General features: G+C 41.2%; 1 protein-coding gene across 1 annotated transcript in view; it reads left to right on the top strand.

Moving 5' to 3' along the window:
• Window positions 1–23,732, top strand: part of LOC140237351 (receptor-type tyrosine-protein phosphatase delta-like) — a 193,369-nt gene that overhangs the window by 107,383 nt on the left and 62,254 nt on the right. The window contains exon 3 of the mRNA XM_072317287.1: window positions 589–876. Within this exon, the coding sequence (XP_072173388.1) occupies window positions 589–876 (288 nt within the window). The remainder of the gene's footprint in view (window positions 1–588; window positions 877–23,732) is intronic.

The raw sequence follows: 23,732 nt of genomic DNA, 5'->3' as shown, positions 1-23,732 counted from the left end.
ACCACAATTTTGATGGCATGTTCCTTCTGTTCATGTAAATCACAAGTGTGTGGTCAGTTGTGCCGTGCAAGGAGAGTCCCAATAAATTATATTTGCTTGACGGAATGTCCTTTGAGTTCATTAAACAACATCTGAAAAGCTATGGTTTACTTTCGTTCTCTGGAATATACTTTGAACTGTATGGGACTACTGTAAAAGTGGAAATTTTCGCGGTGTTGAAATTTTCGCACATTTCAGGCAACCAGAGGCTGGCGCGAAAATAAAAGCACGCAATTATTTTTGCGTGCCATATGCCCCTGTAGTTGATGCCTTGATTCCGCAGAATTAAAAACACACGAAACTCTTCTTACCCGGCCAAGTGCGAAAATTGGTCGCGCGAAAATATCTACTTTTACAGCAACTAGTACAGTGTAACCAGATGTTGAAAAATGGCAGAATATCACTATGTTTGACTCAGTATTCAAAACCTAAGCATTCTTGGTACTCTTTTATCTCTTGTGACTGTTCATCTCCCCCCCCCCCCCCTACTTTCTTGTGAAAAAGTCAGTGATCATCTTTTAAATTTTTCTCCCTCGTCTTTCCTCACAGCACTAGTCATCACCAGGGGCCTTAGGGATGAGGGCGGTATTGACGGCGGGGAGGCCACGTTCTTCTGCGAGGCCACTGGTGACCCCGCCCCGGAGTTCACCTGGCTGAGGAACAACCGGAAGCTGGGCGGCAAGGGGCTGCGCTTCACCACCCAGGACACGGAGCACGGATCGGTGCTGCGCATCGCCCCGCTCCGCGTCCAGCGCGACAACCAGCAGACCATCACCTGCCAGGCCACCAGCGGACAGGACTTAGCCGAGTCCAGCGGGAGGCTGACCGTCACCGAAGGTATGTAGGGACAGCGCCGCCGCAGTGAGATTCGCTCATGGCAAGGGGGAGGGGATGTGAAACTATGAAGTTGCAACTTGCTTTCTGTTTATGTGTGTGTGCGAGGATTGTGATGGGCTTTGAAGGTGGGAACATTTCTCTAGTATTCACTGTCTTAAATAGAACCCATTGTATCATGTGAACAGGTTACCACATTATGTCTTTTAGCAGAATCGTGTATGTGCTGTCTTTCCCATCCTCTCTGTCACTATCTTTCTCACTTCTCTCCGTGAGTGCCATGTTAGGTTGCCATAGCAACAGCATCATCCCCACTTACGCTCCCGCTTTTGTAGGTCACTTTATATTTGCAGGCTGTTTGCGGCAGATTAAAATTGCATTGGAATCCAAATTGGCCTTTCATTGCCGTCCATTATCCGGTGACATTGGGCCCGTGATTACTGACCTTAATCCGTGCGCTCTTCCCGTATAATGCTCCGCTATTCTCGGAATGAATCAAATTAATAATTCATTCCTAGGGAATGCGATATATCCTGAGCTAAAATCAAGTGGGTATGACCGTCACAACATCCAGAGTGACTGGATGAGTCCATGTCACTGACTTGTGCCAGGAAATGGAAATGAAATCTGTAGGAAATCAATGGGAAATTACAGATTAGTCTTCTTTTAAGGGAAAAAAAAAGTAATGCTAGTCCCATGCATATATTTATGGAAATTCATAAATAGTGTGCAATGATTTGAGCATGCTTTTTTTTTTTTTTCTATAATAATCTAATGTCCATTTGTCCCTTGCTGCTGTTTGTGATCCGAATTCATGGGACTTTGCTAAACTTTGTTATTTTGCAACTCTTGTGGTTTCACTCAGAATAACTCAAAATTAACTTTCATCACTTCAACCAGAATATGGCTTGATATTTTCCTTTGTTTTGCTTGTTTATTTTTATTTTTTTTTTTTGGTTGGGAGGGATTGGATACTTTCACCTTAAACTTATGATTCTACAAAATCATTTATTGAACCTTGGTGTATCATATTTTCCCAGCATGTACTGTTGTAATTACTCAATCTGTCGATCCATTTCAGGAGTATCACCACCTATAGATTTCTAACACCCCCGTCAAATGAATGGAGTGGTCCAGCGGAGGGTAGTCTTGTAGCCCTGAGCTTATGATGACCAATCAATGAACCCGATGGGAAATGCCTTGGCATTATTGATGGTTTGATTAGAGAGAGAGGGATAGAAAGTGAGAGAGAGAGAGAGAGAATGTATTAATTCAGTAGGTACATAATGTATGTGTTTGTAAGTGTTGGTCCATGAGTGAGCCGAAAGAATTGAGGTCATCCTGTGCATTTATTGATTATCTCTAATTTTAAACATGGGACAATATTTGGAAGCTATCTTTTCATATTGATTAATGCCATCTGAGCTCTTTCACCTATTTTAAGCTCAGTCTAGAAGACCAAACATCCAAACTTATGTGTCATTTTTGCTCTCACTCTTTTAAAAACCACTTGGCATTAGAAAACAGATAAATAAAGGAAGTAACCGTAAGGATTTGAAGAGCTCCATCATCTCTGCAATTTTCTCCTGGATTCATTCTTATCATAAATCTTTTTGTGTGTGTGTGGAATTAATTTTTTTTTTTTTTTTTTTTTGGCCAAATGTGTTACGATGGCCTTCCCGTTGGACTGAGGCACAAATTGATACACCTGAGTGGGCTTGATAATCGCTAACTAGGTCAAGTTTGGATGTCAATGAGAAAGTGTAGCAAGTCAAGCTAAGTGCGAGTGGGCACATAGAAGGTTAAGTTAAAAATTATTAATGTTTGCGCTTGTGGCTTTCCATAGTTTAAAAAAAACAAACCATGGATCGACATGTGCGGCCCATATCGAGTCACATGGATGAGTGTTTTGTGTACAGCAAACTCATTGCTCAGAATGGGATCTAGATTGCGGGGGGGGGGGGGGGGGGAACCAACATTCAAGTATGCAGCAGCAGGTACTTGGAAGTCATATTGACTGAATTTTTTATGGCGAGGATCTGCTGAGTAAACATATTCATGCTGCATCACTCATCTTAATTCATCTTGAGGTTCTCATTCAGTCTGTAGCACATCTCTCACATTGGATAGCTCCGATTCTGTGTGTCTTTTAGCCCTCTGTATTTCTGCCATCAATGTCTGAACATTAGATGTATTTCCTGGTCATTGCCAGAAAGCAGAAGGGGGGGGGGGGGAATTGAAAGAACAAAAAGAAATAGGGAAAAAAATCAGGTTGTCCAAACGTGTCCCAGATCTAACGACATGAGCAGTCCGTCAATTGCAAATTGATTGTGTCATTATTATCCGTAGCCGCGGCCTCGCAGAAGTTTGTTCAAGGCTCTCTCGGAGCGAAAAGAGAAGCGCTCGCTCGTTCGCTGCAGTAATAGGCCCGTTCACACACAAGGAAAAAGTGCGATTTAAAAATCGATTTTCTTATCGCGATCAAAATTTCGAAATTTTTTCCAGTGTGGACAGAAAAATCTCACTAATTACCGCGATCCTTATCGCGATCCAACTCGCACTATTAGTGCGATTTTTCAGAATAATCGCGATTATTTTGCCAAGCGTCGTGTGTGTGAGCGCGATCGAGATTCGGAAATCGGTATTTTTAATCCATCGTTCGTAGCGCGTGCGAAACTCTATTGGGACTGCGGGCGGGGTCAGTCTTCGGTCATGCAAGTTTCGCGCATGCGCAGTTTGGCCACTGATCGTTCTTTCCTTGCTGCGAAGTGCGATTTTTCCCTGTGTATGAACGGTCGAAAAGAAAATCGAAATTTGGATCGCGATTGAAATTTCGATTTTCGTTGTTTGTGAACGGGCCTAATGTTTATCCTGGATTGCTTCTTCCAGTGTGGAGTTTCTTTGGTCAGCCGTGATGAGTGAAACCAGAGATGAAGAGGTTGGATTTGGGGGGGGGGGGGGGACTTCTCGCACCCCTTGGTGAAATTCTTGACTCCACAATTATACCGGTGACTTCAGCTACACAGAAGGAATGTAGTGCGGTGTATCTTAAGCTTGATGGAGACGAGGGCATCTGCCCTGAAATAACCTTTTTGTCACAATATTAAATCTTGTAAATATTTTGCCGCCTTGAGAGAATCAGTGGTATATATCTGACCTGATAATCTGATTTATGCGATGGGGGTAAGACCACAATAACATGGAATGCCTTTGTGTTCAGCGTTGAGAGATTTTATTATTTCTTGCCATTGATGAATGGTATCAACATCAAATACAGATTCATACCACCCCCCCCCCCCCATCTTGCTATAATAAACAAACATGTCATTCTCACAGGGTTATGTCAACAGCATACAGTTATTATTTGCTAATAGAACTTAGTCATGCAAATATGATTCATATGGAAGTTATGCTGTGTGTGGATAGCCATCGTTAGGGGGTGGTCATTATTACACAGGCTTATGGGCACAGAAATGGGTCCTAATAAAGAGATAATGAAAATACTGTACTGATAATGATATGATGTGTTAACCTAAATAACCATCTTGTAACAACTGGTACCATAGTGCTTTCAAAGAAGAAAAAAAAAAGTGGCCACAAAATCAAGTCCATATAAATTTGTCTTCGGGTATTTGCTCAGTTTTAAGTTGCAGTACATTTGATATATGTACCATGCCTCATTACATACATAGTGGCAGTGTAATGTTTATTTTGACAAAATTGACCCTCAGTATCGAATGGCCACTGCATGATATCATGAAAATAATAAAGACATAGTTTATGTGCTTTTGCCAAGATGCATGGAGTTGTTAGAGCTGAATTTCAGGACAGGCCCCTGCAACTTCAAATTCTCCTTTTCAGATGGTGCAGTTTTGGTCCACATCAGAGAGTACTTGAAAATAAAGGGCAGCATATTAGTGATCTTTAATAGACATATGAAAATAAGCATATTCATCATCATTATCATCATCATCATCAGTGTTCATCACTGTGATAGCTCCTCTCGCTGTTATCACATTCATCACTCCCCTTGTCACCATCTGCTATATTTAAAACACCATCCTCCCACCCCAATCCCTCCCCCCCAGCCCGCTCCACAATGTCCGATCCATCACACGGCCGGAGAGAATCAGAGAGAGGATCATCATCCGACTGACCGGCCTCTCACTTCGCAGCCCGTCATAATTCTCATCATTTATCTCCCACCTCCTTCATCAATCACCATGGCGATCGGTGATGATGTCGTTGTGAGAACGGGAGAGAGCAAGTAAAAACAGAACAGGAGTGCAGAGGCATGAGATACATGTCTGGGCTGGAATGAATCTAACCCTCTCTCTACTGCTGAATCTGTTGATGTTACTCTAGACATGGAATACTGATGCCTTCTATAAATGTGAATAGGTCCAAATTTTCACCTAGGGAATTGTGATGTTTTTGAAAGCAGGATAATTTTGATAACAAACTTTTTTTTTTTGTATAGAAACTTGTCATTTGGTGATTAATGTTGATTTGTAGTCACAAAGTATGATCTAGGTGTTCCACCCACAAGATCTAAAAAATGAACAAAATTTAGGATCGAAAAACATTTAAATCCTGAACGTAGATATACATTGTATATGTACACCACTGTGACTACTGTAAGGACTTGGTTATCTTTTTATTGATTGTCACTCCTCCCACTGCAATCGCTTATTAATCTTGCATAAATCTTCCAGCCATTTTCCACTGGTTTAGCTCTTTAGGTTCAGGTTAAAATGTACCATGGTTTTGTAGCTTTTCCAGTGGATAGTAAAACCTGCACAACATGACAAAAGTAATGTGCTACAAAGTTTTGATGTCCATGGGGGAAAAATATACAAGACCCCAAGAAAATACAAATGGGAGAAAAGATAAAATGTAAGTTTGTGTTAGATTTTTCGGGCATGTCGGCTGCGTCAAAACTATTTGAGCAAGGTGTAGCATTCAGGAATCAGGGTGATAGATTCCGAATACGTGTAACAATTTCTTTTTGATACTCGTACCCTGCCCCACTCCCACCTATCAATTTCACATGCTTATAGAACATTTGACAATGTAGGTAAAGGTATAGAAACCAACCCAGATCATATTTCCTGGTCTTTCTTTAGCATCTCATAGGGCGATCTCATATCAAACTTGTTTGCATCCGTACGTCTGCGTCCTGGATCCAATTTGTGTTAAGTTTCTTTACCCTTCTCACCCCGCTCTTCTACGAAAAAAAACAAAAACAAAACTCATATTCAGAGACGTCCCTTCAAAAAATTACCCCTCTCCCCCCCCCCAAAAAAAAAAGAAGCAAAATATGAGACCGAGAATTGAGACCGTCCAATCACTGCTATCGCTCGTCATCCAGAACATGGGAAGTCAAGCACTCTTTGTCTGTCTGCCGTGCAATTGAAAAATAACTTCGAGTTTCCTTTTGGCCGATCATCAAGGGGCCGTTGCGCCACGATGAGGTGAGGCGAAATGAGAAGTAATTGTGCCGATATTTGTCTGCGCCGGCAATCATGCGACGCTTCCAATATAGAAGTGTGACTGATGATGCGGCCCATACCCCCCCCCCCATGTTTGTTTGTTTTTTTCGAATGTCAGGGGAACATTGCTAAATCCTTAAGGACTTTGAAATCACTGTCTTCTGTATGATAGATAGAAACAGAAAAGAAAAATGATAAACAACCCACCATTTCCCACAAATGTGGAATGTCATCGCTTATTGCTGGTTAGGATGATAAATAGTTAGTCATGTCTGTTAAGGTCTCATAGATGGTGCTTTTCATCCAAGGAAGTTCTCCCATTTAAGTCATCACTGTCGTCAAATTCCAGACAGCCCCCAAGACATTGCACTGGCCTTTTATAGAAGAGACTTCCTTTTTCAGCTTTGTAGGAAGAGAAAGAGACAAGAACAAATTGATTGAAAGAAAAAAAGAGATAGAGAGGAAGAGCAGGAGCACAAACGATCATTATTAGCCCATTACTTATTGGGACCAGGAGATGCATTCCCATTCAAATTACAGTGGTATTCAATACCATAGTAATCTGTTGTCACTGTCCTCATTGGCCTAATACTGCGGTATATAGATACCATGGTATTTCAGTCCGTGCCATTCTCATTCACGAAATAACCGTGGTATTTCTGGCCCGAAAAGTACACCTCTCTGAGGCAGGCACTGTGTATATGCATTATGACTAGAAGACAGGTAGTGTGTCGGTTCACTTGAAAACTACACTGCACTGCATTGGGCGGTATCTGCAATTTCACACGAAGTTTGAATTACCACCCTGTAAATACATGTACCACAGTACTTTGCAATGTATTTCACGGTGTATTTCGCAGTGTATTTGTGTTGATGTTATGAAATACTGCACGAAATAACGCATTATTTCACTGTGAGTGTGAATGGGCCTGAAGCTTGCGCTGTTTCACCCTGATGGGAGAAGTGACACTATTTGGGAGATGAAGGGTTAAGTTGCTACAGCTGTTAACCTCTTTCCTCATCAACATCATGCCACTCGCTGTTGGCTGTTATTGTGTACACGCTAAAAGAGAAGGGCACATGAAATTTACGACAAAGGTCTGTCTGAAAAGATCTTAAACGTGAATGAGACATCGATGGCTCTCTTTGAAACGAAAATGAGCACATTAAAAGAAAAAAAACATGTTTTTATGCATGTCAGTTGTTGTTTTGAGATGTATGTCGTTCTTTATACCATGTTGAAATTTTGCCCCCGAACATGATTGAGTCGGTGATTCTCATGTGGCCAGTAGAGAAAGGATTCATAGTATGCAAGCAACCAAGAAATGGACACTTGAAATGGGAGTAGGCCTACACAGAAAAGGTCAAGTCAAGCCTGTGGTCCAGTCATGCTACAAGCATTCCGTTTATTACTCGCATCTCGGAATACATCGAAGCGCAATCACGTCTGTCCAACAAAACAGGGCCAGACTTTGTGTGGGTAAAGTATTCCATTGCTTTCTAGGTAGAAATGACAAACAGCGATGTATCCAGGACAAATATGTAACAACACACAAAGGCCATAATCATTGTAGCCAGGCACCGAAAAATGCAAAGAAACTGTCAAGGTATTGTTTTGTACTTCCATCGCTAGACAGGGCTGTATTGTTTCTGTGTTATAGAGTGACCTTTTTGTCCTCGGATTATTTCATGTCTGACATTCTGCCTTGGCGTTGCAACCTGATGTGCGACTTTTGATTTGACCTCACAAATAACCCCAGAGCAGTTTGACCGGTTTGTATATTTCCAGGGCATTTCTTTTTTCTTTACTATACGTTAAGGCGAACACACAAAAAGGAGAAATATTGGACTGTGTTTTCAGGTCTTACTTCATTTCAAATTGCAGATGCATAGTACCGACTATAGAATGCTAGCAGTGCATCGTATGTAAGCAAAACAATATTGAAAGAACTCAAGCGTAGGAGTGGTATGCAATATTGTAAGACAGAGCGCACTGGAAAGAGGGCCAAAGTATTTGGAAAGTCTCTTCCGAACCTTCAGCTGTTCCCCGATGTTACAAACGGCAATAAAATATGTATAGCAGACATCACAGTTGCGTATACATCTTAATTAGAATACAGCCTTGCCTCGCTGTTGATCATCTTTCCACTGATATTTGCAGCAACAAGCTAGCTGTTCGGCTTCCCAGAACTAGCCCATCAATTCACCATAGCGCCAACCTTGGAGGCGGGAGTAAACAACAGAGAAATTTCATTCCACATTTCATCTTGCACAAACGATTGATTATTGGCGATTATTTCCCACTCTAATATGCCTGCTGGTGGTCAAAGGGAGGGTATAGTTTTTGTTGAGATGGGGATTTGGTTTTTAACTTTTTGTGACAAACCACTTATGAAATATTAAAGAGCACATAATTCTAGGAGGAATTCAAAGTTTATATGATGAAAATCAATGAAATGGGTGAGACATTCAAAACAAAGTAAAACGAAGTTATCGTAATAAAAGACAAGTCCCACCTTTTACTAGGATTGCTTTGTTTTGGATACCTCAGCCATTTCAAAACCAATTTTTGTCAAATGAATTTTTAATTCCTCTTAGAACTGTATGCTCTTTCATATATCATAGGTTTCTCATTATCTCACAAAAAAAAAAAAATGTTGAATACCTGAAGCCCCATCTCAATCAAAACTATATCATCCCTTTAAATGAAATTTTACGCACGCACACGCACAGAAGAGTACCAAGTGTTAATGACTATTTGGTTTGATGCGATTGATGCAGAGAAGTTGAGCCAAGCTTCATACAGTGTATGCCTGCATGAATTAGCAGGAAGTGGCTAAAGAGGCGAAGTGTAAGAGCTCGCCGCTTTTCTCCATGCATTTTTTTTTTTTTTTTTTTTTAACGGTGAGGAAAAGAATTATGTATCCATTCAGGACCACGACGAAATAAAATTTTCTTTTTCAGAGAGCATGATTAATGGCGTGTTTTCAAAGCTAAACACACACTCGTCAGAGTCGGTTTGTATTTGCGTTTGTGGAAAGCAAACCAGATTAACGGGACAATTGCGCTGTGCCACCGTTGTGCATCAAGGGGGTACATATTTGAGTGGTGATTAGTGGAATCATCAATGGAGGGGGTGGGGGAGGGGGGACTATGACTGAAACGCAGCAAAGAAGTGTTTTTGTTGTGCTCTGAGCCGAGTTTGATACTTGGAGAAACTGGGTGACATTGGGTCCTGCATGTCTGAAAGCTTGATACGTGATAGCTTCGATTTTTCCCTTTCTCTGCAGCTATGGAGATTTCTCCATATTCTTTCTCCTCATCTTTTACCTACAAATTTTGTAGGCCTCTAGAAAAGGATTCCTCCCCCCCCCTTTTTTTTTTTTGATCAAAGAAACTGACATGGATGTGCATATACATTTTACTTAGCAGCAGTTATTTCTCGGTCTAATTGGAGGCAGAAGTTGTTATCCCTGGAAACAGAATCTGCCTGCCCTATTTCCATCTCATCTCAACAACAGCCCAGCCTGAAAAAGATAGATTAGATAGATCATATATAGATAGATGGATAGATATATCATAGATAGATCATAGATAGATCATTGATAGATCATAGACAGATAGCTGGATAGATGAATAGATAGTAGATAGATAGATAGAGGTAGATATATATATATATATATATATAGGCCTATATAGATAGATAGAGGTAGATAGGTAGATAGATAGATAGATAGATAGATAGATAGATAGATAGATAGATAGATAGAGGTAGATATATATATAGGCCTATATAGATAGATAGAGGTAGATAGGTAGATAGATAGATAGAGGTAGATATATATATAGGCCTATATAGATAGATAGAGGTAGATAGGTAGATAGATAGATAGATAGATAGAAGGATAGATAGAGGTAGATAGATAGATAGATAGATAGCTGGGCCCTGTTTCATAAAGCTGTTCGTGAAGTTACAAACAACTTACGAGCGACTGGTGATCAGTTCTGATGTGCTATACCTATCAGAATTTCAATAATTCAGCACAAGATCTGATCACCAGTCGCTCGTAAGTTGTTCGTAACTTTACGAACAGCTTTATGAAACACCCCCCTGGATAGATAGAGAGATGGGGGAGGAGACTCTAGACCCAGACCATAATCCCGTAACATGATGAAAGAAAAAGAATGATGAACAGTAGTTTGGAGAATTTTATTGCATAGATCAGTGCAGAAATGTGAGGCGATTGCACTGTAGCCCAGTTTGGAAGAGTTTATGCTCTGCAATTTTCTTGAATTTTTTTAAAGTTTTTTTTTTCCAAGGTTTTTGAACTTGAGGGTCCCTAACCCCCCACCCCTATCCCCTTCCAATCATTATCACAATGCTTGTCTTTGGCTGGGGTTAGGTGGGGGTAGATGGCGCCTACTTAGTGGAAAGTATTTGCCCAGATTTTATTGAGGTCCTAAGCTGGGTATTACCAGCTTTCGCTCTTGAACCCGTTTGTTTGTGGAGTCTGGAATGGGGTCAGATTGAGGGGATTTGATGGGGGTGAGCCTACAAAAGTTATATCCTGAGGGGGAAAAAATGGAATAACAGTCTCCCTGAAATGTTGCTACATATATGTGGGGTAGAAACCAAACAATAGGTGCATTCACACCCATACCATGAAACCAATGATTAGTTAACGTTTATAATGGTGGGGATTATGCTCCTTGAGCTAGCTTGCTTAATGATAAAACTCAACATTTCTATTACTGAGCATCAAACAATTATAAAAGTCTGAAGTGGTGTGAATGGCATGTGATGACCCCTATACTATAAACTGGAAGCATCATTTTGAAGTGACTACCCTCCAACTTCTAATAACACAACCAAAGATACCTTCACTTCAGTTTATACTTTCCTCATGTTACAGAACACAACTTGTGTTTCTGTATGAGCACATATACGAAAGACTTACTTCTATGCAAATGTTTGAGGTGTTCATGTACCAGAAGTAATTCAGAGCTTGCAAATGTTCAGCCTTCTAACCACAAGGCTGTTGATAGCTGCATTCACACAGACCTGCTTACTAGGGACAGCATAAATCATCAAGATTATCCATGGCTTTACCACAAATCCTGTGGTCAAGAGCCTAGAGTGAACTTAACCATAACTATTTCCAACGATAGCTTCAGGGTAGTGAACTACAAGGATGTTCATCCAGAAAGTGGAAAGCCTTCAGGACTCTTCCGTCATTGAAGTTAGCAAACTGAATTCAACTTACCTTTAAAAAGTTAGGCCAGCTGTTGAAAAAAAGCATGAACTCACCCATTACCTACCCTCGCCTGTGGAATCGATATAGCCAGTTTGCCCCGAACCTCGTACTAGGCGCACATTATTCTTGTGATTTGATTCAAGATAGTTTTCAAGCATTTTTTTCCCTATGATATAGGCACATATTTATTTGGTCATATTTCTATGAAACGAAACTTCTTGGTGGTTTGGCCACACATACTGTAGTGGGCTTCAAAATGTTGAAGCATAAAGGCATCTCAAAAAAATGGCAAATTGCACTTCTTCAAAAATTTCATAGTTATGATCCAGAACGTTCCCTTTGCTATTTGATTTGGGACTTTCATTTGCTTTTCACATGACATGGCAATCTGATATGGTCTGTGATTTAGACCCAGAATATCATTACAAATTGAAGAGAATTGGCATTACTTGATTCCCCAAAAGATAATCTGTGCATTCCCCTACAGAGACAAGGTGTGCAAGGCTGTGAGAGGTGTCAATCGAAAGCTCGTGAAGCTAACAGAAACTCCTGAAGCTTGGGTTTTTAACACCCAAATCTCAAGGTTCCACCCGAATAAAAGTCATGTTATATTTTTTTTTTTCTTGAGCCTGATAGGTTTTGCCAGGGGCCAGGCCAAGGATGAAATTGTGTCTGTTTGTTGAACTCCTGAAGAGGGATTTTTCTCTCCTCTTTTTTTTTTTGTCCCCCTTCTTCATCTTTCTCCCCTTTTATTAGTGGCTTTATTCAATCGAACTCAGTTAAGCGGCAAAGTCACAGCACTTTGACAGCTTTTCACCCACCTCGCTGGGCATTAGTCCGCTTTGTCGCCTACATCCAGAAACACCCGAAATCATCACGACGAGTAGGTGTTGTTGCACCAAACTTTTGCAATATTATTTTCCCCTCCCGCAATGGGCTCGACCCGACAGCTCATTTTGACTGGATTACGGGGGAATGATCATTTGGAAGTGTGGAAGTTTTGGGTCTTCTGTGCTAGAACGGCTCTCAAAAAAGCAACTGGCTTTTTGCAGCTTACTTGTCGAAGCTGAGTGGGGAAATAGATCCAACATTTGATATATTGCTGTAAATGTGATGGTGTTAAGGCAATAAATGCATCTTTGTAAAGTTATCTGAAGGTTACTGCAGGATATGAAAAGCATGGTTGGGAATTTCATGAGAAAATTTGAAGAAAACATTTATGACATTTGGAGGTCTAAAAAGCTGCCATTGTCCTTTGCTTAAATCTGGATGAAATATTGAGGGGGGGGGGAGGAATGGTGAGGAGGAGGATGAGGGGAGGACCTTACAAATGACAGCCTCAACCCGCGAGTGTCATCAATTTGATGACATGTATATTACTCTTCTGGACGTCAAGTATTTTCATATTTATAATCTTTGCTCACTGGCATTTTCTGGGAAGTTCTGACCGATTAAATATCCTTTTTCTTTTGGACTGGTCGCAGCACAATAACAGATTTTATGACCAAGGAGTGGACTGAGCGAAGAGGGAGAGCATCTAAGGGTGGAGGCTTATGACTTGTAGTAAATCATATTGAAGATGACAGCCAAAGTCATTGTATGGCCTGTCATATTCAATCATCAAGACTTTTTGTGAAGACTTACAATGATGAACTTTTAATGTGAATATATTTCTGCTGTTGCATGGTAAGAGTTCTTAGAATTACCTAACCCAATGAGGATGGGCTGCTTTTGCTACAACACGCACTTCCCATAGAAACCTGCCCGGGTATACTCGGGTCTAGTTTTCAACGGGTTAAGATGCCAGAGCTGGCAAGTCTCCACGATTCCTGGTCCATCAGAGGCTCCTTGGAAATTTTGGTATCTCTCCCTGTCCTGACAGAAGAATAGATTGGAGCCTTTCCGATGTTGGAATTATATGTTTGCCCTCTGAGAAGTAGGTAATAACATAAGTATATCCCTGAACATTTTTTGGAACCTCCCTGGATTGGTGATTGAGATGTTTGAATGTTGGGCAGCTCTGCTTACCCATTTGTTGTCACATCTTCCATAAATATGTTTTCTCATTCCACATGGCCTGTGAGCAATCTCTGTTCGAAGTGAATCGGTTCAGCCTCCAGCAGGTTTCCTGATTGGTTTTGAGTGTTTGTGTAATGCTCGTGTTGAAACTTTTCTCACAATGTGAGATCTGTGATACCCAACTGTCGTCTTCTTTTCTCTAATACTGCTTTATTTCTTCCCTTTTTCTCTTGCTTCATCTCTTTCTCTTCTTTGCTCTTCTTTTTATTTATTTTTGGTATCTTTTGGGAGGTTACGACAAGTGTATTCTTTCTTTTTTTTGTAGAATTACTCTCATGGTTCATTTCAAGTTTCTCTCGCTTTCTTCCTCTTTGTGACTTTTCATCTCCTTTTCCTCCCGTCATTATCTCCCCTCCCCTCTTTTCTCTCGCTTTTGATACCTTTCTGTTTATTTTTCCATCTGTCTCTCCTCCCTCTTTCCATCCATCTGTCACTCGCTCCGCCCCGATCCACTTCAGAATGTTGGGATGTGACGGGGATAGGAGCATACATCTGATGGATTACTCACTTCATGTTGTGAGCACCTGGATGTTTGGGCTGACACCGATCAATACATCGCCAGCATCCACACTCAAAGCTGTTCCTCCCCTTTCTTCCTTATTTTTTCTTCAATGTGATTAGATACAGGGAAGCAGCAGCCCGGCCCCTGGCCTGCCTGAGGTCAAGGGTCAACTTGTCATGACTCATAAGAATTTCTCACACAGGCCCTCGCCCGTCCAAGGCCTATCGGTGACACGGTAAACATTAGTCTTTTGACTTTGTTGACAGGACTCGGATAGTGGAGACTCCCCGGATTCCTTCTTGCGGGCTGCTGTATCGGCTCCCTTTTCCTCGCCGCTTGAGGGTTGGCTGGTCCTCAGATAGGATCGGTCGGGCCGAGTTACGAAAAGGGAGCCGGCAGAGATGGGTTCAACAAACCCACGACTTGCCCGAGAGGTAGCGGAGTTCCATTGTTTCCAAGAATAATCTCAGTACAGATGTCGTGGTTTGTTTGGTTTTTTCCCTGCTACTACCTTCACTCAGGTGAAAAAGGGATCCACATGTAGATAGAGAGACAGACACAGAGCAAAAGAACGAGAGAATGAAAGAACAACAAGAAGAGCCCTTTTTTTTATACTTGCCTCTTCTACAAAGCTTCAGAAGGATTTCTTTCTCCCTGTAGGAATGCGCAGAGATATAAGCTCAGATTCAACAACTTTTTTTCTTTCTTTCTTTTTTGTGGTCGAGTAAAAACTCTCCAGATATCATACCCGGAGATCTTCTTTTCTCCACCCGATATCGACGGCGAGGAAATCAATATGGACGTACATCATGGGAGACGCAACGCAGGAGTGAAGGGATACACGAAATTGAAGGACGTTTAACTCCTTTTAGATAAATTGTGACATCGATATGGGCGCCGGGGATAGTCTTCTTCTCTGAGCCAGCAGTGTTTGCATAATAGCATCTCGAAAAGGAAGAACTCCTCTCGCGTTTCTTGCTGTTGAAGTGCCACTCTGGCTTGATATGATATCGGAGTGTTTAAGAGAGCTTATATTATGTAGGGTACGCTCTGAGTTCACGTATTTGCGCGAGTGGATGAAACATGGAATGCCTCACATGCGAAACATTTGGCGTTGTGCACACTTTCACACACCAGGTACACTGCAGGGTGCTACATAACTTTTTTTTTTTTTGTTCAAATTGTTGCAGAACACTTGCCCGAACATGAATTTTACTTACCTGAAAAGAAAGTCCAAAAATATAAGGAAATGATATAGAAAATCACTTGTAAGCCAAGAGCTTGATAAAACACAGTCATTTGAGTATAAGCCGATGTTGGTTCACACGCAATGTCCTCAGCAGTTTCGAGTGCAGTTTATGTTGTAAGACGAGCAGAGCATTGAACAGCCAACCATGGCAAAAGAACTAAAGTTTGCCATGCCAGTCCAGATTTAAGATATAGGATACCTCGTGACAAAGTTTGCCACGCCAATCCAGATTTAAGATATAGGATACCTCGTGACTACGAGTGTCATTAATATCCCCTCTTACATCATCAAGACACCATGTGCTTCGAGCAAGGGATTCCATGCCATCGGGAGTGTCAGCTCTCATTAGGCACTGTTCTCTCGCTGTCCTCTTTTTTTTTTTTTCGTTTTTTAATGACGATGGGATTGGGAAGGGTACTGTACCCACAATGCTGCACTTTGCTCCAAAGTCAACGACTTGCCGAGTGCTCGTTTTGCGCGTCAGTCGCGAGGCGGGGTCCGACTTGCCGGTGATTATTTTCTTCTCAGCTGGAATGAGATGTGGCATCTGCCTCCCCTACGGAGCTTCTGTTTGCACTTTAAGGAGGTATTTTACCCGCATGTGCTTAATGTCATTAAGTGCATGGAAAAAAAGAGGATGGTTCATATCGTAGCTTGTTGGAAGTGATAATTTCATCCAGAATAGATGCTTAGTATCGCTGTACAATCATTAAATCATATTTGAAATCCTCATGAAGTACATTCCCCAAAGATACTTGAAAGAAATCCGTAGATGACATTTCAAATTATGAACTTTTTCATTACAAGCGCTCCCCTGCTTTTCTAGTGATGGGTTAGCTAGGCTTATTTATGTTTGAAATTGTTATGCGTGTGTGTGTGTGCATGCCTGTATGTACATGTATTTACTAGATAATTTGAAAGCATAATATGGAAATAGGGTTGCACAACAGCATGTTCCAGAGTGCCAAATTAGGAGCTATTTGCCTTATGCAAAGCAGCAAGCTTGGGAAGATTTTCATCAAAACAGTGTTTCTCTGATGATCGGACAGACCAGGGAGGTGACGCGCCTCAGTCAGTTTGAATAGGCTCAAAACATCTATCTCCAAAAGGTTTCCAAAAGGAACAAACGAACAGGGGGAAAAAACAGAGAAGAATTCAACCTGGATTCAGACTTTTTGTAACCGAGCAGGATTAACTCGGGGGCAGACAATACCCGCTGCACGAAATCATATTTGTTATCGGGAATGATTGAAGTGCAAATACCACCGCCAGATTTTCTTCTTTTTTTTTCGCAGTGGAGGAAGAAAGTAGGCCATAATTGAAACTGTGTTCATGCCAGAAAACACACACACACACACATACGCACACACACGCACAAGATAGAGACATGCACGCTCTGCATTATGAGAAATCAACTCATCTGTGGGTATATAACAAATAGGTTTGCCAGTTGAGAGGATTACACAATAGGATAATTTTTACTATTAGGTTATGGTTGAAATTCTTCTTCATTTTTTTTTCTCCAACTGTATTACTGCTTTTGATGAACCCTTTAATCAACACCCGACTGGTAATTGTAGCAAAATAGCACTTATGGAAGGGGGGGGGGGAACACTTACTTTTTGCCTTTTGGGACTAGGTTATCATGTTGTTGTTACCTTTGTTATTCCGATACAAAATGGTATTAGAATGGTATTAGAACTTGCAGTATGTATGTGACATTTTTCCCTTTGCTCAAAGGAAAAAGAAAGGAAAATAGAGTAATTTGTCCAGGAAATTTGCTATTAGGTCTCGGCATAATTCTTGCAGCCATGAATTCATTCGTCCATAATGCAACGCTAGTGCACCCCTTCTCCTGAGCAGTAATTTCTTTTTCTACTCTCTTTCTCTCTCTGTTTTGAGATGCCAGGGGCAAGCCTTCCGTTGTGTTGTACCTACACACACCTAAATGTTCCCTACCCTCCCCCCCCCAAGTTGGTTTAATAAAGAACTTCAAGAAGCACAGGAAAAAAGGGGGCGAATTGATATGGCATTTATCAGACGTCATAATCTTATGCTTTCTGACAGGTTTAATATGCAACCCTGGGCATAGCGCGGAAGGGTACGAAACGAGCATCATTACGGGGCCTGACAAAAACACCAAAACTAATTTCGGACGAATTTGTACGCCATTTAAGGACGCTCCAGACTTTTTAGGGGAGAAGCGGTCCTGTTGGCACTCTCACTTTCACTGTGTGTGCCCTTTGTCACGCGTGACATGATCCAGAAGTCGGGCAAACTCTCACTCCCAATTAGAATCGGTAGAAGCTGCAGCCCCAGTGCAGAGCAAAGCGTCATCATTACGTATGAAAGTAGAAGGGTGGGGGGGGGGGTGGGGAGGGATTCCAAATTCAGACAAATTACATTCTAGGATCGCATAACCGACACTTTGATTGCCAGGTCAAGTCGGGTATCACATCTAGGTGCAATACCTCATGTTCTCATTTGTCGTTCTTGCCCAAATTTCACGCACATCATCAGTAAGAGTTATGGCACCCAAATCTTCTTTTCTTCTTCTTATTTTTTTTTTTCTCTCTCTCTTCCAAATCAGAGAAAATGTGCCACAGCCAGCCAGAGTTTTTTCCTTCTCTTCTCTTCCGTAGTTTCTGCTTTTGCTTGTTTCAAAATCAGAAAGATTTATGATTAACTTGGCGAGCGCCATACAATACAGTCTTGTAAACATCCACTTGCATATGTTCATGTTGACATGAATTACAAGAGCATAAAGTTGAAACGAGACACTTAGCAATCAAGCAAAGAGATGTTTTGGAATGAATGAAAAAGAATGGTGGACATTGTGTAATGGAAACAGGGCTGTCATTAAATTGAGGTTTCATCCATCATTTTATATACATTTTTTTTTTAAAGGGGGAGATAATTCCATTTTTAGGAACTCTTTTTGTTGCAACACAGTAAGAAATACGGGTTCAAATTTGAACCCAAAAATTGTCGCTACACAACCACCCTATAGGGTGCAACCTTGCACCCCAATAAGAAATAAGAAATATCAAACTTACACTCTGTTGGATATGTCTGCATCTTTGTAGGTACGGATATAAATATTAAGAGATTTAATTTTCTACTTGCAAAATAAAAGGTGCAGTTGTGCACCCCAGGGTGCTGCTATAGGGACAAATAGGGTGCAAATTTGAACCTTTATTTTTTAGAGTGAAGCACACTTTCTCTTATTGTAGTTTACTGGGGATAGAACATGATTTAAATTGTTTTTGTTTGCTTTGCTGGGTGATGAAGATACATATTTTGATAGTAATGGCATTCCAGCTACTGCAATTTGGTTGTTCCATCCATTACGGGAGGAGATGGTATACATGCCCCCCTTTATTAACCCCCCCCCCAAAAAAAAAGAAAGAACAAAAAAATAGAACAAAAAAATAAATCAAATAACGTGTATCAGAAGTGATCAGATGTAAATCTCAGTCACAATCTATATTCATGAATGATGGAAAAGTCTGTTGATATTCAGGACGGAAATTGGTTTGAAAGAGATACGTGATTAGGCATTCACCATCACCGTAAAAGCTGGCGAGTTCTTGTTGGTGTTTTTTAATTTTTTTTTGTTTATTGGTTGCCTGATGCTATTTGCAATGTTAATGCGGGCAACGACGGCTAATGGCCCCCAAGAGATGTGCCTTTTATGATCTCGACGATTCCTGGCAAATGAGTATTTTCGCCCGATGAGATCGGGAGAGTGGGATGGTGGTTGTGCCGAGACGTCTGTCTGTCTGTCTGCTGTCTCTCTTTGCTCTGGCTTAAAAATACCATCCATCAAACAAAGTGATCACATAATTTCAAGAGATAATCGATTAGATACCACCATCATGTAATTCATTTTACATGTCATCAGTCACAAAAAGACGGGCGCACAGAAAAATGAACGACAGAGAGAGAAAATTGGCGAGAAACTTTGTCAATTTATATCAAGTGTTGATGATACTGCCTATTGTTGTGTGCAAGCATCGTATATGTAGTTTTCCAAAGTTTATTTTAAAAAGCAAAACAAAACAAACTATGGCGTCCTTAAAATGCTGTGGCTTGAAAAGTGCTTTGCATGGGACTGATTTCATTAGGGTGCTCGGTAATGGAATTATCCAAGTGCTCACATTCCCACATGCCTCGGATGAGACGGCTTCACGCTGCGGGGTTTCATCGAATTAAAATTGATATGGTGTACGTACGTTGGAATAACTCTCACTCCGCAATACTTTCAGGGGACAATTACAGAGTAAATCAAGCCGTCTTACGGTGAAGAAGAGAAATTCTTTTGCAGTCAGGAAGAATTTAGTGAAAGAGGATGGTGAGTCATCATCATTATTACATGTAGATAGTTTATAATGTTGCAACATTACATGGGGTAATTGATATGCTTCCTTGCTTTGCAGGAAGAGACCAAATCTAATACACAAGATGCCCCCAAAGAAGACAACATTGTAACAAGAGAGGAATACATTGTACATCATTATGATGCATAGTTCCCGCCCCAATCTGTGCTGTACAATTCAGCTGATACATGTTATGTACAGTCCTCAACCCCCCATCTCTTCGCTCGTTCCCTCTACCACCTCCATCACACTAGATCCACGGCACGGTGTTTGCCGATAAGAGATCAAATACCGCGATTGCAATAATGACATCACGCAGAGCTCTAATTATGCGCCGTCGCCGTCGTGTGACATGAAAGCATCATGAAAAATCAGTCCCATCTTCTATACTTTGCAGAAATCAAAGTTTTATCAGCCGGAATTTCATCTAACACGCACAAAAGGCCATGCATACTAAGCAAGTAATACCATTCATTTTATATTCCATGTATGACATCAAATTAAAACAAAGTTCACCTATAGGCATTCACTTCATTTCGAGCTAGCGAGCTTAGAGGACAGATTGACTGGTGTCATGTGTCTTTCAACAAGGAGAGTCGCCATCTGTAGTCAGTTAATGTGATATTCCCACAATGTGTCGTGCCCATCTTGATGGCTGTAAGAGACCCAGTTTTCAGCACTGTTGTGTATTCATACCATAGTTTGGTACGACTCCGGCATGTTGAGTACAGTACAGACAAGAGAGATTAAAAGACAAAAACAACCAAAAACCCTGCAATACCATAATTATTGAAGTAGCATAACCATCGGCAAGAAAACAAAAAAATATATATACACACACACACACTCAGAGAAGGAGAAAAAAAATCTGCATGCAGGAGTGCATTAATGAGCAATTACGTTTTTGCAGCATCGCCTCCAGTTGCTGTCGCACGAGAATGATTTAAAAAAAAGAAAAAAATACAGTCCTTGCAGACGCCAGAAATCTTGAGCTCTGCTCGGAGATGTGAAGAGATAAAAAACATGAGTGCAGAGAAGAGGCAGGGGGGAAAAAAAAGCAGAAAAGAGCGAGAGAGAGCCGTTTTACACGGTGTAGTGATTACGCGCTTGCGAGAAGATCACACGGTCTGCCGGGCACTGGGCAAAGCGTGTGCCTAAGCGGCCGCTGAAATCGTGAAGGATGCGTTTACACGCGAGAGTAGCGACGATCTGCGCAGAGAGGGTCAGTCAAGTGTGGCGCAGGGGGAAAAAAAAAATCACTCACTTTAATTTGAGAGATTGTGTTGCCCCCTCCGCTGTCTTGCCACACACAAACCATTTTGTTTCTCTGTTTGTCTGTCAGTATGTCTGTCTGCCATTTGATGTGAGAGTAAGTATGTGTGCGTCCATTGATATGTAAGTTTGATCCCATGATTTGCAATTTAAAAAAAAGAAATAGAATAGGAATAATAGAACCTCGTAGAATCCTTTTTTCATCAACCAGGAATCAAGAATGTCTTCTATGCTATCAGTGTTTTCTGGAATTTTCAGTGATTTCTTTACTTGATCCAACATATTAGGATAACAGTATCCTTCAGGGTGCAACAATAACTGAACTTGTATGCAACATAATATGACAATGGCTTGAATTCATTGAAACCAGGGTTTAAATGAACTCCCTGGCTAATCATCCGCCTGCCTTCATGGTGAAAGTTCTGTATTTGAGCCATGGTTGGACAAGCAAGTGGTAAGCCTGGTAAACATTGTTGAAAAATATACTGTCTTTGGCTGCGTTTATCAACTTTCCCATGTTTGAAACATGTTCACATACCCACGTTTCTCATAATTGTTGTAATTATCAACTCTGTCGTGAGTCAATTGGGAGGCCTTGTCACTGAGCAACTCCATTGCGCAGTTTGACCCAAGGAACCGAGATGTGTAGTTGGCAGTGGTTGGTAGTGGTTGGTGTGAACAGGTCGCAGCTATAAATTTATTTCAAAATGATTTTGTGTTTATCAACAACTCTTCCTGGAAACACATTTCTGGCTCAAACACATTTGCGATCGCACATTTTTTCTGAGTTTCAGAAATGGGTTTTCAACCTCATAATCAAAAACAGCTTTGCATTTATAAAGTGCCCAAAACTCCCTGAAAGTTGATTGGAAACCTTAATTCTGCACCAGAAGTGAGTTGATAAACGCACCCTTGGAGAAAGCAGCACTTATTATTTTACAAGCCATTCAAGGTCGATCTTTCTGACTCTCTATACATTTCCATCAAGTTTGCTCCCGGAAAATTACATGTCGGTGTCCATAATTCCATGTATAATATGTTGCTGGCGTGTATTTTTTCTCTTTTTTTTTTTTTTTTGCGGTATGTTCGGAATACGATGCCAGAAGCTGTTACGGAGTTAGTTCCTGATCGCTGAGCTCTCTGCCTGCAGAGCGAACAAATATTGTCGGCAGAGGCAATCCTCTTGTTTGTGTTTGATTATGTTCTGTTGCTTTTTCTCTGTCTTCCGAGTCCGGCCTTAACTCTTGAACCTGGCTGTAAGATGTGACGATGATTACTTTTGCCTTGCGCTGGGGAGGGGGAGGTGAGCTTGCAAGCCTAGGAGCATTATCTGAAGCAAGCAGATGTGACCGTAGATGAAGATTTGTTAAAGGAAGGCTGCAAATGCCTTTTTTTCTTTTTTTCTTTTTTTTTTTTTTTGGGGGGGGGGGTTACTTCTCACTCTGTCTCACGCTTTTGCTTTTTTTCTTTTCTTTTCTGCGAAGAGTTTTCTTTTTCTGCCCGGCGCAGGAGAGATGATCCCTGCGATGATGAAACGAAGATGACGAGATTCTTGTCGCGGTTCAATGTCCGCCGCGTTGCGAGTTCGGGTTACCGTGTTCCAGCGAAGAAAGAGGAAGCAGAAAAATCCTCTAAAGAAGAAAAGGAGAGAAGGTGTGAGAGAGGGAGAGAGACATGGAATAGAAAAGTGAGACTTGCCTTTTAGCCATTAGCTTTTTTTTTTCCCATCCCCTCTTCTGGTGAATCCCATCATTCAACAACAAATGTGCATTATTTTTCCCACTTTGGTCATTATTGGACCTTTTTATGACCCCTCCCTGAGTAATCAAGCTTACATAGAAGTTGCCAGTGGGTGGGGCTGGTGCAAAAACAGTTAGAGGAAAGTTGGAGGCTTTGATGAATGTCCTCACTGTTGGAGTAAATATTTAACGAATTATTACAGGAGGAGGGGTGGTTATGGGGAGTGTTAGTTTGTGTAGATGTGTCGGACTCTTCAGTTTTCCCTGCTTGGGTCAAGAGCTGATTTCCTCTTGTGTTCACAAGCTCCGGTTCTTATAGCAAGCGAGAGAGGGATGTATCACTCTGTTTCCATGGTAACATGCCTCCGGTATATGAAGTATTCATGGATGATTAGAATCATGCAGCTTTGTTGCAATTTCCGCTGTACAATTTCCCAGACAATGGCTAGAATAGTTTAGATAAATATTGTGGCATCTTGACAGTATATCTTTCCCCGCTGTATACTTATTTGACTGTTAATTTTCATGCGGCCTTATGTGATATTTTCGTAATCCAACTTTCAGCTCTGGGCTTTCGTTCCATGACTATGGGATTGTGACTACACAAGCGAGATTTAATCCCCCCTTTGACTTTGTAGGGTACCGCACATTGCTAGGAAGGGCTTTACGACCTTGCCCGGATTCATTTGAAATTGCAATCGTGCTTTAAGTCAATGCCACACTGATGATGTACTATTTTGTAGCAGAGATGCAGGTAATGCCTGGCTTAAAGTAGAGACAGCAATATGAGATGCGTGATATATTATTACATCTCATCTCAAGTTCGATGCCTTATCGGCATATGTTAAGTCGCCAAAATGCCGCCAATCGGGATTTAATTGAAGAGCCCCCC

Source organism: Diadema setosum, chromosome 13, assembly GCF_964275005.1.
Source record: "Diadema setosum chromosome 13, eeDiaSeto1, whole genome shotgun sequence".
Taxonomy (NCBI): Eukaryota; Metazoa; Echinodermata; class Echinoidea; order Diadematoida; family Diadematidae; genus Diadema; species Diadema setosum.
This window is presented reverse-complemented; position numbering and strand designations above follow the sequence as displayed.